This window comes from Scyliorhinus torazame, chromosome 14 (assembly GCF_047496885.1).
Source record: "Scyliorhinus torazame isolate Kashiwa2021f chromosome 14, sScyTor2.1, whole genome shotgun sequence".
Taxonomy (NCBI): Eukaryota; Metazoa; Chordata; class Chondrichthyes; order Carcharhiniformes; family Scyliorhinidae; genus Scyliorhinus; species Scyliorhinus torazame.
In genome coordinates this window covers 143,028,101-143,043,691 of record NC_092720.1, presented here as the reverse complement: position 1 = coordinate 143,043,691, position 15,591 = coordinate 143,028,101, and the positions used below count along the sequence as shown (strand labels likewise).

Below are 15,591 nucleotides of genomic sequence, written 5' to 3'. Positions count from 1 at the left end.
GGTGACCTCTCCTTTCCTGTTTCTAACTTCAGCCAATACTACCTCGGAAGAGTCCCCATCTAGCATCCTCTCCGCCACCGTAATACTGCTCTTGACTAGCAGCGCCACACCTCCCCCTCTATTGCCTCCTTCTCTGAGCTTACTAAAACACCTAAACCCCGGAACCTGCAACATCCATTCCTGTCCCTGCTCTATCCATGTCTCCGAAATGGCCACAACATCGAAGTCCCAGGTACCAACCCACGCTGCCAGTTCCCCTACCTTGTTTCGTATACTCCTGGCATTGAAGTAGACACACTTCAAACCACCTACCTGAACGCTGGCCCCCTCCTGCGACGTCAAATCTGTGCTCCTGACCTCTATACTCTCATTCTCCCTTACCCTAAAACTACAATCCAGGTTCCCATGCCCCTGCTGCATTAGTTTAAACCCCCCCAAAGAGCACTAACAAATCTCCCCCCCAGGATATTTGTGCCCCTCAGGTTCAGATGTAGACCATCCTGTCTGTAGAGGTCCCACCTTCCCCAGAAAGAGCCCCAGTTATCCAAAAATCTGAAACCCTCCCGCCTGCACCATCCCTGTAGCCACGTGTTTAAATGCTCTCTCTCCTTATTCCTCATCTCACTATCACGTGGCACGGGCAACAACCCAGAGATAACAACTCTGTTTGTTCTAGTTCTGAGCTTCCATCCTAGCTCCCTGAAAGCCTGCCTGACATCCTTGTCCCCTTTCCTACCTATGTCGTTGGTGCCAATGTGGACCACGACTTGGGGCTGCTCCCCCTCCCCCCTAAGGACCCGGAAAACACGATCCGAGACATCACGTACCCTTGCACCTGGGAGGCAACATACCAAACGTGAGTCTCTCACGCTCCCACAAAATCTCCTATCTGTGCCCCTGACTATAGAGTCCCCAATTACTAATGCTCTGCTCCTCTCCCCCCTTCCCTTCTGAGCAACAGGGACAGACTCCGTGCCAGAGGCCCGTACCCCATGGCTTACCCCTGGTAAGTCGTCCCCCCCACATGTATCCAAAGCGGTATACTTGTTTCTCAGGGGAACGACCGCAGGGGATCCCTGCACTGACTGTTTTTTCCCAGTACCTCTTACAGTTACCCACCTATCTCCAATCTTTGGTGTAACTAATTCCCTGAAACTGCTATCTATGACCCCTTCTGCCTCCCGAATGATCCGAAGTTCTTCCAACTCCAGCTCTAGTTCCCTAACTCGGTCTTGGAGGAGCTGGAGATGGCAGCACTTCCTGCAGGTAAAATCAGCAGGGACACTAACGGCATCCCTCACCTCAAACATCCTGCAGGAGGAACATTGCACTCCCTTCCCTGCCATTCCTCTAACTTTCTACCAAGATCTGGCTAACAACTAAATTAAATTTTTATAAAAAATAATAATAATATAATAAAAATATGGTACTTACCTCAGACCAAAGGGTTTTATTATTAGGATAGAGGAGGAGGGCGGGTGGGAGACACTACACGTGTAGTGTCTCGGGTTTCCTCTCCACCAGAATTTATTGGTGAGGGTCTTCCCAGACGTCCGCGGGTCGACTTCCTGTTCCCGCCTAAAAAACTAATTTAAAAAAAAAAGAAAAATTCTCAGCTCCTGCTGAAATTGACTAACCAGCCAGCTCCACTCCCGCCGAAATCGACTGGCCTGCCCCTGCAAAGAGAAGTGCTTTTAAAGGTTGACTTACCTCCCAGCAACCTCCTTCCGCAATGCTCCCGCTGAAACTGACTAACCAGCTGCTCTCACGCGGCCGAAATCGACTGGCCTGCCCCTGCAAAGAGAAGTGCTTTTAAAGGTTGACTTACCTCCCAGCAACCTCCTTCCGCAATGCTCCCGCTGAAACTGACTAACCAGCTGCTCTCACGCGGCCGAAATCGACTGGCCTGCCCCTGCAAAGAGAAGTGCTTTTAAAGGTTGACTTACCTCCCAGCAACCTCCTTCCGCAATGCTCCCGCTGAAACTGACTAACCAGCTGCTCTCACGCCGCCGAAATCGACTGGCCTGCCCCTGCAAAGAGAAGTGCTTTTAAAGGTTGACTTACCTCCCAGCAACCTCCTTCCGCAATGCTCCCGCTGAAACTGACTAACCAGCTGCTCTCACGCGGCCGAAATCGACTGGCCTGCCCCTGCAAAGAGAAGTGCTTTTAAAGGTTGACTTACCTCCCAGCAACCTCCTTCCGCAATGCTCCCGCTGAAACTGACTAACCAGCTGCTCTCACGCCGCCGAAATCGACTGGCCTGCCCCTGCAAAGAGAAGTGCTTTTAAAGGTTGACTTACCTCCCAGCAACCTCCTTCCACAATGCTCCCGCTGAAACTGACTAACCAGCTGCTCTCACGCCGCCGAAATCGACTGGCCTGCCCCTGCAAAGAGAAGTGCTTTTAAAGGTTGACTTACCTCCCAGCAACCTCCTTCCGCAATGCTCCCGCTGAAACTGACTAACCAGCTGCTCTCACGCCGCCGAAATCGACTGGCCTGCCCCTGCAAAGAGAAGTGCTTTTAAAGGTTGACTTACCTCCCAGCAACCTCCTTCCGCAATGCTCCCGCTGAAACTGACTAACCAGCTGCTCTCACGCCGCCGAAATCGACTGGCCTGCCCCTGCAAAGAGCAGTGCTTTTAAAGGTTGACTTACCTCCCAGCAACCTCCTTCCACAATGCTCCCGCTGAAACTGACTAACCAGCTGCTCTCACGCCGCCGAAATCGACTGGCCTGCCCCTGCAAAGAGAAGTGCTTTTAAAGGTTGACTTACCTCCCAGCAACCTCCTTCCGCAATGCTCCCGCTGAAACTGACTAACCAGCCAGCTCCACTCCCGCCGAAATCGACTGGCCTGCCCCTGCAAAGAGAAGTGCTTTTAAAGGTTGACTTACCTCCCAGCAACCTCCTTCCGCAATGCTCCCGCTGAAACTGACTAACCAGCTGCTCTCACGCCGCCGAAATCGACTGGCCTGCCCCTGCAAAGAGAAGTGCTTTTAAAGGTTGACTTACCTCCCAGCAACCTCCTTCCGCAATGCTCCCGCTGAAACTGACTAACCAGCTGCTCTCACGCGGCCGAAATCGACTGGCCTGCCCCTGCAAAGAGAAGTGCTTTTAAAGGTTGACTTACCTCCCAGCAACCTCCTTCCGCAATGCTCCCGCTGAAACTGACTAACCAGCTGCTCTCACGCCGCCGAAATCGACTGGCCTGCCCCTGCAAAGAGAAGTGCTTTTAAAGGTTGACTTACCTCCCAGCAACCTCCTTCCGCAATGCTCCCGCTGAAACTGACTAACCAGCTGCTCTCACGCGGCCGAAATCGACTGGCCTGCCCCTGCAAAGAGAAGTGCTTTTAAAGGTTGACTTACCTCCCAGCAACCTCCTTCCGCAATGCTCCCGCTGAAACTGACTAACCAGCTGCTCTCACGCCGCCGAAATCGACTGGCCTGCCCCTGCAAAGAGAAGTGCTTTTAAAGGTTGACTTACCTCCCAGCAACCTCCTTCCACAATGCTCCCGCTGAAACTGACTAACCAGCTGCTCTCACGCGGCCGAAATCGACTGGCCTGCCCCTGCAAAGAGAAGTGCTTTTAAAGGTTGACTTACCTCCCAGCAACCTCCTTCCGCAATGCTCCCGCTGAAACTGACTAACCAGCTGCTCTCACGCCGCCGAAATCGACTGGCCTGCCCCTGCAAAGAGAAGTGCTTTTAAAGGTTGACTTACCTCCCAGCAACCTCCTTCCGCAATGCTCCCGCTGAAACTGACTAACCAGCTGCTCTCACGCCGCCGAAATCGACTGGCCTGCCCCTGCAAAGAGCAGTGCTTTTAAAGGTTGACTTACCTCCCAGCAACCTCCTTCCACAATGCTCCCGCTGAAACTGACTAACCAGCTGCTCTCACGCCGCCGAAATCGACTGGCCTGCCCCTGCAAAGAGAAGTGCTTTTAAAGGTTGACTTACCTCCCAGCAACCTCCTTCCGCAATGCTCCCGCTGAAACTGACTAACCAGCCAGCTCCACTCCCGCCGAAATCGACTGGCCTGCCCCTGCAAAGAGAAGTGCTTTTAAAGGTTGACTTACCTCCCAGCAACCTCCTTCCGCAATGCTCCCGCTGAAACTGACTAACCAGCTGCTCTCACGCCGCCGAAATCGACTGGCCTGCCCCTGCAAAGAGAAGTGCTTTTAAAGGTTGACTTACCTCCCAGCAACCTCCTTCCGCAATGCTCCCGCTGAAACTGACTAACCAGCTGCTCTCACGCGGCCGAAATCGACTGGCCTGCCCCTGCAAAGAGAAGTGCTTTTAAAGGTTGACTTACCTCCCAGCAACCTCCTTCCGCAATGCTCCCGCTGAAACTGACTAACCAGCTGCTCTCACGCCGCCGAAATCGACTGGCCTGCCCCTGCAAAGAGAAGTGCTTTTAAAGGTTGACTTACCTCCCAGCAACCTCCTTCCGCAATGCTCCCGCTGAAACTGACTAACCAGCTGCTCTCACGCGGCCGAAATCGACTGGCCTGCCCCTGCAAAGAGAAGTGCTTTTAAAGGTTGACTTACCTCCCAGCAACCTCCTTCCGCAATGCTCCCGCTGAAACTGACTAACCAGCTGCTCTCACGCCGCCGAAATCGACTGGCCTGCCCCTGCAAAGAGAAGTGCTTTTAAAGGTTGACTTACCTCCCAGCAACCTCCTTCCGCAATGCTCCCGCTGAAACTGACTAACCAGCTGCTCTCACGCCGCCGAAATCGACTGGCCTGCCCCTGCAAAGAGCAGTGCTTTTAAAGGTTGACTTACCTCCCAGCAACCTCCTTCCACAATGCTCCCGCTGAAACTGACTAACCAGCTGCTCTCACGCCGCCGAAATCGACTGGCCTGCCCCTGCAAAGAGAAGTGCTTTTAAAGGTTGACTTACCTCCCAGCAACCTCCTTCCGCAATGCTCCCGCTGAAACTGACTAACCAGCCAGCTCCACTCCCGCCGAAATCGACTGGCCTGCCCCTGCAAAGAGAAGTGCTTTTAAAGGTTGACTTACCTCCCAGCAACCTCCTTCCGCAATGCTCCCGCTGAAACTGACTAACCAGCTGCTCTCACGCCGCCGAAATCGACTGGCCTGCCCCTGCAAAGAGAAGTGCTTTTAAAGGTTGACTTACCTCCCAGCAACCTCCTTCCGCAATGCTCCCGCTGAAACTGACTAACCAGCTGCTCTCACGCGGCCGAAATCGACTGGCCTGCCCCTGCAAAGAGAAGTGCTTTTAAAGGTTGACTTACCTCCCAGCAACCTCCTTCCGCAATGCTCCCGCTGAAACTGACTAACCAGCTGCTCTCACGCCGCCGAAATCGACTGGCCTGCCCCTGCAAAGAGAAGTGCTTTTAAAGGTTGACTTACCTCCCAGCAACCTCCTTCCGCAATGCTCCCGCTGAAACTGACTAACCAGCTGCTCTCACGCGGCCGAAATCGACTGGCCTGCCCCTGCAAAGAGAAGTGCTTTTAAAGGTTGACTTACCTCCCAGCAACCTCCTTCCGCAATGCTCCCGCTGAAACTGACTAACCAGCTGCTCTCACGCCGCCGAAATCGACTTGTTATACTACCTCTAATTAACAATGCCACCCCCCCCCCCACCCCCACCTCTTTTACCACCCCCCCTCATCTTATTGAAACACCTATAACCAGGGACCTCCAACAACCATTTCTGCCCCTCTTCTATCCAAATTTCCGTGATGGCCACCACATCGTATTCCCAAATACCGATCCATGACTTAAGCTCACCCACGTTATTCCTGATGCTTCTTGCGTTGAAGTATACACACTTCAACCCATCTCCGTGCCTGCAAGTACTCTCCTTTGTCAGTGTTCCCTTCCCCACTGCCTCATTACACGCTTTGGCGTCCTGAATATCGGCTACCTTAGATGCTGGACTACAAATCCGGTTCCCATTCCCCTGCCAAATTAGTTTAAACCCTCCCAAAGAGTACTAGAAAACCTCCCTCCCAGGATATTGGTGCCCCTCTGGTTCAGATGCAACCCGTCCTGCTTGTACAGGTCCCACCTTCCCCAGAATGCGCTCCAATTATCCAAATACCTGAAGCCCTCCCTCCTACACCATTCCTGCAGCCACGTGTTCAGCTGCACTCTCTCCCTATTCCTAGCCTCGCTATCACGTGGCACCGGCAATAAACCAGAGATACCAACTCTGTCTGTCCTGGCTTTTAACTTCCAGCCTAACTCCCTAAACTTGTTTATTACCTCCACACCCCATTCCCTACCTATGTCGTTGGTACCAATGTGCACCACGACATCTGGCTGCTCCCCCTCCCCCTTAAGGATCCCGAAGACACGATCCGAGAAATCCCTGGCCCTGGCACCCGGGCAAATCCCTGGCAACATACCTTCCGGGAGTCTCGCTCCCGACCACAGAATCTCCTATCTATTCCCCTAACCATTGAATCTCCTACAACTATTGCTTTTCAATTCTCCCCCCCCCCCTTCCCTTCTGAGCCCCAGAGCCAGACTCGGTGCCAGAGACCTGGCCGCTAGGGCCTTCCCCTGGTAGGTCAGCCCCCCCAACAGCATCCAAAACGGTATACTTGTTTTGAAGGGGAACAGCCACGAGGGATCCCTGCACTGTCTGCCTGTTTGTTTTTTTCCCCCTGACTGTAACCCAGCTATTTTTGTCTTGTACCTTGGGTGTGGTTACCTCCCTGTAACTCCTCTCAATCACCCCCTCTGCCTCCCGGATGATCCGAAGTTCCCTAACACGGTCTTTGAGGAGCTGAAGTTGGGTGCACTTCCCGCAGGTATAGTCAGCGGGGACACCGGTGGTATCCCTCACCACCCACATCCTACAGGAGGAGCATGCAACTGGCCTAGCCTCCATCCCCTCTTACCTGACAGAATATAGCTGCCCTGTGGACTAACTAGATCTCCGCCCTCCGACTCTGCTCCCAGTCAGCTACACTTTCTGTAAACTCCTGGCTCTCTTCTCACTCTTTGCGGAAATGTCAGAAACAAAATGAAAGGAGCACCTTACTCCCTCCTCACCTAACACCCTCGGTCACCAAACTCTTACTATATCACTCAAATGCACCAAATTCAGCACTCCCTCGGTCACCAAACTCTTACTATAGCACTCAAATGCACCAAATTCAGCACTCAAATGCACCAAATTCAGCACTCAAATGCACCAAATTCAGCACTCAGTGCAAACAAAGTCTGCACTGTAGGGGATCACTTTTATACTGTGAATCTAGCCTCTGAAAACTGGCCTAATCCAATTAACTAATTAACAAGCTCCAGCTGCAATTGCCTACAAGTAGAAGCTTGTTTAAAGCTGATTGAAAATTCACCTTCTTCTAAACCAAACAGCAACTTTTAAGTTAATTAACTAAATAAAAGAAAGACTTTTATAAACTTTAGATAACAATGAAGCCTTATTCTCCCTCGGTCACCAAACTCTTACTGTAGCACTCAAATGCACCAAATTCAGCACTCAGTGCAAACTTCTGGATAGGGTGGAGGTGTTGACCTTGGGTAGGGTGCTCTTTCCAAGAGCCAGTGCAGACTCGGTGGGCCGAATGGCCTCCTTCTGCACTGTAAATTCTATGATAATCTATGATATTTTAATGTTCTTCGTGCTCACACTCTTCTTGACAGCTGTTTCCAGCATATGCAGTCAGAATGCATTTAAGAGGTGTAGAATAGATTTAAATGGTGTGAGTGTGACACAATTTTGGGTACCCTTGCTTCCAACCACTTAATAACATGTTTACTCCTGGTTGCATGTAGCTACCATTCAAATTAACAGGCAGTACAAAGTTTGCAAGCTGCTTGTGTCAGAAGCAACATGTGCGGGTAAATTGTACATTGCAATATCCACACCAGTTTTTGGGCTTCGTCCAATTTTCCAGCCAGTGCGTGTTAAAACCATAAAAGGTGATTTAAACTGTTTAAATATGATGTTGCTATGAGGGAGTTATGTTTGTACCGAGTCCATGTGAATGTCTCTTTTCCCTGCAGGTTGTTAAGAGACTCAACTAATGGTCTGAGCACATAGTGTAAAACATCTCATACCTGTACACTAATAGTGAGAATATCTGTCTCAGTCAAAGTAGATAATCCTCACTTTATTGTTTGTATTCATGTTGGTTAATGTATTTCAGAGCCCAACAATTGCATCTACAAACACATCGATTGCGGTCAGGTATCTTGAGGAAGAGGACAGGAGATCGCAGCAGCTTTTAAAACGTCTGGACATGCACATTGAGGAACTCAAAATTGAAAGTGAAAGAACTGTGGACAAATATGTCAATCCACTGTGATTCAACAGTAGCTCACAGGTTCCAGATAATTGATATGATTCAGTGAGAGACTGAATAAAATGGAGCTATTGCGTGTACTGTTGTCTAGCTTCAGTGACTTACGTTTTGGTTCTTTGAACTCTACCTAATGTATATTGGAATATGCATTGGCCATCCTCGGCCTTCCCCTGGTTTCTTAATAACCTGTGGTGCTGTAGTTTGTTCATTCTGCCCAAAGTTACTGAGGCGTAATCATATTGGTCTGTAGAAGTGCAGCCAACACATGTCACAAAGTGCAGTTAATACCAGTCTGAGGTTTACGTCAAACTCATTCTTCCCTTAAAAACCAGTCTCTGAATTTTTCCATTTTCAGAGATGGCACTGATCTCTCTTCCCTGCATCGGCCCAAGGATTTCATGTTCCAATAGTCAAGCTACAAGGCCATAGTTACATCAGTATTTGTGACCAAACACATCAGTGAACCTTTTGAAGATGAGCTACCTTCCTACATTGGTGCTGTTTTAAGCATGTTGCAGTGGTCCTACTTTGTTCAGGAAACTATCCAAAATGCAACAATGGGTGTTTCTGTTAAAGGCGAGGGAACAATCGGCTATCTGCTTGACGGTTGTATTTTGGTACAACATTGTGGCCAAAATGATTGATCAGTCAACAAGCCTTGTGTTTTAAATTACATGTCTGACATTATTTTGTACATGTCTGAAATCATGATATTTGTTTATTCTTTTAAAACCCCTGTAAATAGGTGAACAAATGCTGGTGAACAAACTCTAGCTCTTTCTGATAGACTCCTATTTGTGCAATCGAAGGAATGAAACTGATGAGTTCACCCTTTGCTTGTTTATCCTTTGTCAGGTACACAAAGGTAACAGGTTCCCACGCCACAATGGTATTACTCGAAAAAATCTGCATCTTCCTGAAAGGACTAATCAGTGCAACTAATAGTTTGTTTCACAAAGGAAAGCTTCAATGCTAATTTATAATTGTATATTTATGTACATAAGATTTATCAATAAACTTTATACATAATTGATGAAACTTTTCCAACATGTTTTATTGAAGGACACTGAGTCCAAAATTATCCGGCTCTTCACACCGGTGGGATGTTCTAGTCCGCTGATGGCAGCCCCCATGGCGTAGGATGGGGGCACACAAAACCCTGTAAACATTGGCTTGACCGGAAGATCCCGATGCTGGCCAATGGCGGACTGCCGCCAGAAAATCCAACCCTTTGTCCTTTACATTTTGTGATATAGATGATCTCATGTTGCATTGCACAGACATGGAATTATGGGGGGGAGGATTCTCCTGGGCCGCTAGCCCGAGGTGGGAATCGTGATGACTCGAGGGCAAAAACGGGATTGATTAGGCTCCTGCTGGCCCAATGAGGTTGAGCGAGAGCATGCTAATAGTCATTTACATTCATCTGAATGTAATTATCGGGCAGGGAGCTCCATTCATCCATCTCTTGGGATGCTCCAGGAGTCACGCTGACGTGAATTGGTGCAAGTCCTGACGAGTGGAGATCTGGCATTCTGCACTTCAAGGAGGGAGGGGGTGCAAGGTGGTGAGTACCCTCTCTACTCTTGCCGAAAGGGTTATTATAGGCCAGGGTTTAGAGAACACCAAAGTATGTCATTGGAGTTCACCTGACCCATAACTTTAAATAGATTTTGGTTATGGGCTTTGGTTATGGACTTTACAGGTGTGATGCAACAGAGAGCTAAAGTATGTATAAACAAAACAATGTTTATTCTATGAATCCAGTTCACTTTTTATAAACATACAGTATCAACTACAAAAACTGGTACTTTCCCAAATACAATATTCTATAGCTTAATAACTTCGCAAACAACATCCATAAGTTAAATCTTTTTTAACATAAAGACAGCAGGTTTAAATGCTCTACAGAAACAGGTATTACTTTGAAATCATCAATGATCTGGAGACATTCTTTAGCTTGTAGAGAGAGTGATCATTATGCAGCTGCTTGCTTTGATTGCAGCTATCCACCTGAAAACGAAACTAAAAACACACTGCATCTGCCAGCTCAAAAACGAAAGTGAAAGACAGACAGCCCAGCTCCACCCACACACTGACATCACTGTAGCTACTTGATAAACACCCATTTCTTAAAGATATATCCACCTGACAAGGGTGCCAATGGGTCCTTTAGGTGGAGTGGGGGGGGGGGGGTGCCAATCGGCACAATTAATGTTGCCAATTAATAATGATCCTCTTTAGAGTCGCCAGGTATCAAATGATGCCACCACAAGGCTTTACCGGATATCGATCAAAGGACCACACAACCAGTTAGTCAGGTCAAGTTCAAAGATGGTTTATTTACACACAAGGATTACTTCGACATGCAACCCAAACACGACAAGTTAAACTACACCTAACAATAACCTATACTTAACTTCAGGCGACCAACACAGTGCCAGTGGATAAGGCCTTTGTCTTGATCACGTGGCTGGTTTGAAGAAGTGGCACTCCCTCTGCTGAGCTTATCAGTCAAGTTGCGATCATTGGTCTTGAACTTGGCTGTCTGGTCGTCATGCTGCAGTTGAGCTGGCATAGGCCGGATCCAAGAGAGACCGAGCACATGGCTGTGTCTATTCTTATCCCTGTGGGATTTTGCGCTCTTTGGGGCGGTCCTTAACTTGGACCCAAAATTCGACAGGCTTCGATCACTGCCTTTGATTTTGGCCAATAAAGGGCCGGTGCCTTGATGGCTGGGCGTGTCCTTAGCGGTCATTAACTTTGGGTGTTTGGGCTCCGAGTAAAGGGAGTGGCGCCGATTAGTCTGCATCTGTATCGGTTACCTGAGTACAGTTCTCAGAGTCCCAGGTTGGCCATAATTCCCAAGATCCTTTGCAGGTGGCCATCTGAGATGGCTACACGGGTGTGGGGGGAGGAGATGAGCTGGGCTGGAGGGGCTCATGTCAATATCAATGATATGTCAGAAGAAAGTGAAAATGTTCTCTCTCTAGCCTTTAAACTCTTGCCTTCTGACCAATCATTGATACTGACATGCTGGGAAAGCCTTCCATTTAATTTGGTGGAAATATTTGAAGTGCTTTTCTCAGTTTTGAAAGGGAAAGGAGGGGAAAAATGGAGGCTTAGGTAGTGAGAAAAGAGGCAAGTGGCTACAGAGAGTGCAAAAGGAATAATGCGCAAATGTCTGGTTTTCACTCCTGGACATTCTCAGTAACGGTGCAGTTGTCTTAATGCCTTTGAACCAAGGAATGGGTTATGGGCAACCTCACTAATTTGGTTTGGCATGCACGGGTGATCTTTTTTAATTAATATTTTTCGTGCAGCTTTACACGCACAACAATTTAAAGTGACTGGCTTTTGCGTGACATGGGCAGGGGCTTTTAGGTAACCATGTGGTCGTGGAATTTATGTTGGTTATTGAATTATATTTCCAGTGGATGCATCTCCGCTGGAATTATGCTCAAGTGGACAAAGCTTTTTTACAACCTGTCCTTGAGAAGTGTGCGATGCTGGCAAGGCAGCATTGGGTTCGTAGTCCTGAGGGCATTGAGAACATCAGGAGGTGCTGAGAGACAACTATTTACTGTGTACTGGAGTCACAGGTTAGAATGGCAATTGTGAATCAAGTTCCATAGTCATGCCTTCTGGTGCTTGCCCACAATCCCATGGATTCAGTGGGCTGATTGGCCAGCTTCTGTATCATAATGACTCTATGGCCTGGATTTTCATGCCTCCGTCTGTGTTGGAATGGAGGCCGGGATTTTAAAATGGTGACCAGCAGCCGATTCTGGTATTGCTGCTCCCATTAGATGGGAGTTTTATGACCCCGGGATAAGGGTGCAGGTAATGAGCCTGTACTCAGCAGGCTGATCCTTATCCACTTCATTGTAGGCGTTGCCATTTCGGATCATCTTTTTACGGGGTTCGATCCATTCTGATAGGAGATGTGGTCCACGGCACCTCAGGAGCAATAAACTGTGGGACCACGGAAATCTGGCTCTCTAAATCTAAATTAGCAAATTATTTAATTTTATTACAAATTAGCCACGGTGTGCTTTGAATGCAACCTCTGGGCTGTTCGCCGAGCACCAAAACATAATGTTATCTTGTGATACAGAACAAAGAAAATTACAGCACAGGAACCGGCCCTTCGGCCCTTTCAGCCTGCACCGATCCAGATCCTTTATCTAAACCTGCCGCCTATTTTCCAAGGATCCACTTCCCTCTGTTCCCCGCCCGTTCATATATCTGTCTAGATGCATCTTAAATGATGCTATCGTGCCTGCCTCCCACCTCCGCTGGCAAAGCGTTCCAGGCACCACCACCCTCTGCGTAAAAAACTTTCCACGCACATCTCCCTTAAACTTTCCCGCTCTCACCTTGAAATCGTGACCCCTTGTAATTGACACCCTCACTCTTGGAAAAAGCTTGTTGCTATCCACCCTGTCCACACCTCTCAATTTTGTAGACCTCAATCAGGTCCCCCCTCAACCTCCGTCTTTCCAACAAAAACAATCCTAATCTACTCAACCTTTCTTCACTGCTAGCACCCTCCATACCAGGCAACATCCTGGTGAACCTCCTCTGCACCCTCTCTAAAGCATCCACATCCTTCTGGTAATGTGGTGACCAGAACTGCACGCAGTATTCCCCAGCCAATTCTTTATCCATCTAGCTAGTACATCTTGAACCCCATGCGACTTCACTTTTTCCATCAACCTACCATGGGAAACTTTGTCACATGCCTTACTGAAGTCCATGTATATGACATCTACAACCCTTCCCTCATCAATTAACTTTCTCACTTCCTCAAAGAATTCTATTAGATTTGTAAGACATGACATTCCCTGCACAAAACCATGCTGCATATCACTGATAAGTCTATTTTCTTCCAATTGTGAATAGATTTGCCTACCACAGACGTCAAGCTCACAGGTCTATAATTTCCTGGATTATCCCTGCTACCCTTCTTAAACAAAGGGACAACATTAGCAATTCTCCAGTCCTCCGGGACCTCACCCATGCTCAAGGATGCTGCAAAGATATCTGTTAAGGCCCCAGCTATTTCGTCCATTAAGTCTCCTCTTAACCTTCTTCACATACGCTTTCATTTCATTCTTCCCAATCTGCCATCTCTTCCTCATCTGTCTCGTCTGTCCCGAAGGTACACTGAACGGAAAGTAATGACGAGAGATTATCTATCTTTCGCTGGCATTTAGCGTGGCCAACGGTGCTCTGCCTTTGTTCTTTAGTGGACTGGTGGAGCGCTCTAAAAGCTGCCTGTAAATCGGCGCATTTGTTTGTTAACAGGTGACCCGGTGTTCAGTCTCCTCTCTTATCAAGACTGGGCTCTGTGTATCTTGATAGGCCTTGTCGTACTGGGTATGGAAGCTGCTAAGTTGTACTATGCAAGACTGGTGGGCGCCTTTAACATCGGCGATTTCCCTGTCTTTAGCGGCTAACTTCTCCCAAAGTTCCTCAATAATTTTCTTGCTTTCCTTACTGTTTCCCTCCTTCTCCTCTTCCTTCCAGTGAAAACAGCGCGGGAGGTGAGTGAGCCGGGACAGTGAAAACAGCGCGGGAGGTGAGTGAGCCGGGAGAGTGAAAACAGCGCGGGAGGTGAGTGAGCCGGGACAGTGAAAACAGCGCGGGAGGTGAGTGAGCCGGGACAGTGAAAACAGCGCGGGAGGAGAGTGAGCCGGGACAGTGAAAACAGTGCGGGAGGTGAGTGAGCCGGGACTTTGAAAACAGTGCGGGAGGTGGGTGAGCCGGGGCATTGAAAACAGCGCGGGAGGTGAGTGAGCCGGGACATTGAAAACAGCGCGATAGGAGAGTGAGCCGGGACACTGAAAACAGCGCGGGAGCTGAGTGAGCCGGGACACTGAAAACAGCGCGGGAGCTGAGTGAGCCGGGACAGTGAAAACAGCGCGGGAGCTGAGTGAGCCGGGACAGTGAAAACAGCGCGGGAGGTGAGTGAGCCGGGACATTGAAAACAGCGCGGGAGCTGAGTGAGCCGGGACAGTGAAAACAGCGCGGGAGCTGAGTGAGCCGGGACAGTGAAAACAGCGCGGGAGCTGAGTGAGCCGGGACAGTGAAAACAGCGTGAGAGGTGAGTGAGCCGAGACAGTGAAAACAGCACGGGAGCTGAGTGAGCCGGGACAGTGAAAACAGCGCGGGAGATTTAAAAAGCGCGGGAGCTGCGAGTCGGAGCGGAGATTTTAAAAGATCGCGGCCTAGTTTCGGGAGCCGTTCGGAGGACGAGGAGCAGTCTCTGTCAGGGAGAGAACCTGAGAACATCTAAGACACTCAGAGGGGAAGAAGGTAAGTAAGTGATTTTTACTCATTTTTACTTTTATACCTTTTTCAAATTGTGTGTGTCGGGGGGAAACTGAAGAAAAGCTGTGACCTGAGTGGCTGGTTGGGAATCTATACTAAATTTAAAAATCAAGCATTGGTAACTAATTAAACATAATTACTTAATTATAATTTAGAGGGATATCTAAGCCAGAGATCGGAGAGTACTATATTTAGCTTTCGCATTTCTATTAGAAATCTAGTGCTAGGAAACAGTAACTTTGAAATTTAAAAAAAAATATTTAAAATTTTTTTTTAAAATTTTAATTTTAATTAATTGACGCAATGTCAGTTAGAGGGGTGCAGTGCTCTGACTGTGAGATGTGGCAGGTCCGGGAGGCTTCCAGCGTCCCGGATGGCTTCATCTGCAGAAAGTGCACCCAACTGGAGCTCCTCACAGACTGCATGGTTCGGTTGGAGCAGAAATTGGATGCACTTAGGAGCATGCAGGTGGCGGAAAGCGTCATAGATCGCAGTTATGTAAATGTGGTCACACCCAAGGTGCAGGCAGAGAAATGGGTGACCACCAGAAAGGGCAGGCAGTCAGTGCAGGAATCCCCTGTGGTTGTCCCCCTCTCGAACAGGTATACCCCTTTGGATACTGTCGGGGGGGATAGCCTATCAGGGGAAAACAGCAGCAGCCAGAGCAGTGGCACCACGGCTGGCTCTGATGTTCAGAAGGGAGGGTCAAAGCGCAGAAGAGTAATAGTAATAGGGGACTCTATAGTCAGGGGCACAGATAGGCACTTCTGTGGACGTGAAAGAGACTCCAGGATGGTATGTTGCCTCCCTGGTTCCAGGGTCCAGGATGTCTCCGAACGGGTAGAGGGCATCCTGAAGGGGGAGGGCAAACAGGCAGAGGTCGTTGTACATATTGGTACTAACGACAAAGGCAGGAAGGGGCATGAGGTCCTGCAGCAGGAGTTCAGGGAGCTAGG

General features: G+C 48.9%; 1 protein-coding gene across 7 annotated transcripts in view; it reads left to right on the top strand.

Moving 5' to 3' along the window:
• Positions 1-9,337, top strand: part of LOC140390079 (centrosomal protein of 63 kDa-like) — a 157,951-nt gene extending 148,614 nt beyond the window's left edge. For all 7 annotated transcript variants that reach the window (XM_072474968.1, XM_072474966.1, XM_072474965.1 and 4 more), the window contains one exon: positions 8,144-9,337. In XM_072474968.1, coding sequence (XP_072331069.1) covers positions 8,144-8,302 — 159 coding nt within the window. In that variant the 3' untranslated portion in view covers positions 8,303-9,337. The remainder of the gene's footprint in view (positions 1-8,143) is intronic.
• The last annotated feature ends 6,254 nt before the right edge of the window (positions 9,338-15,591 follow it).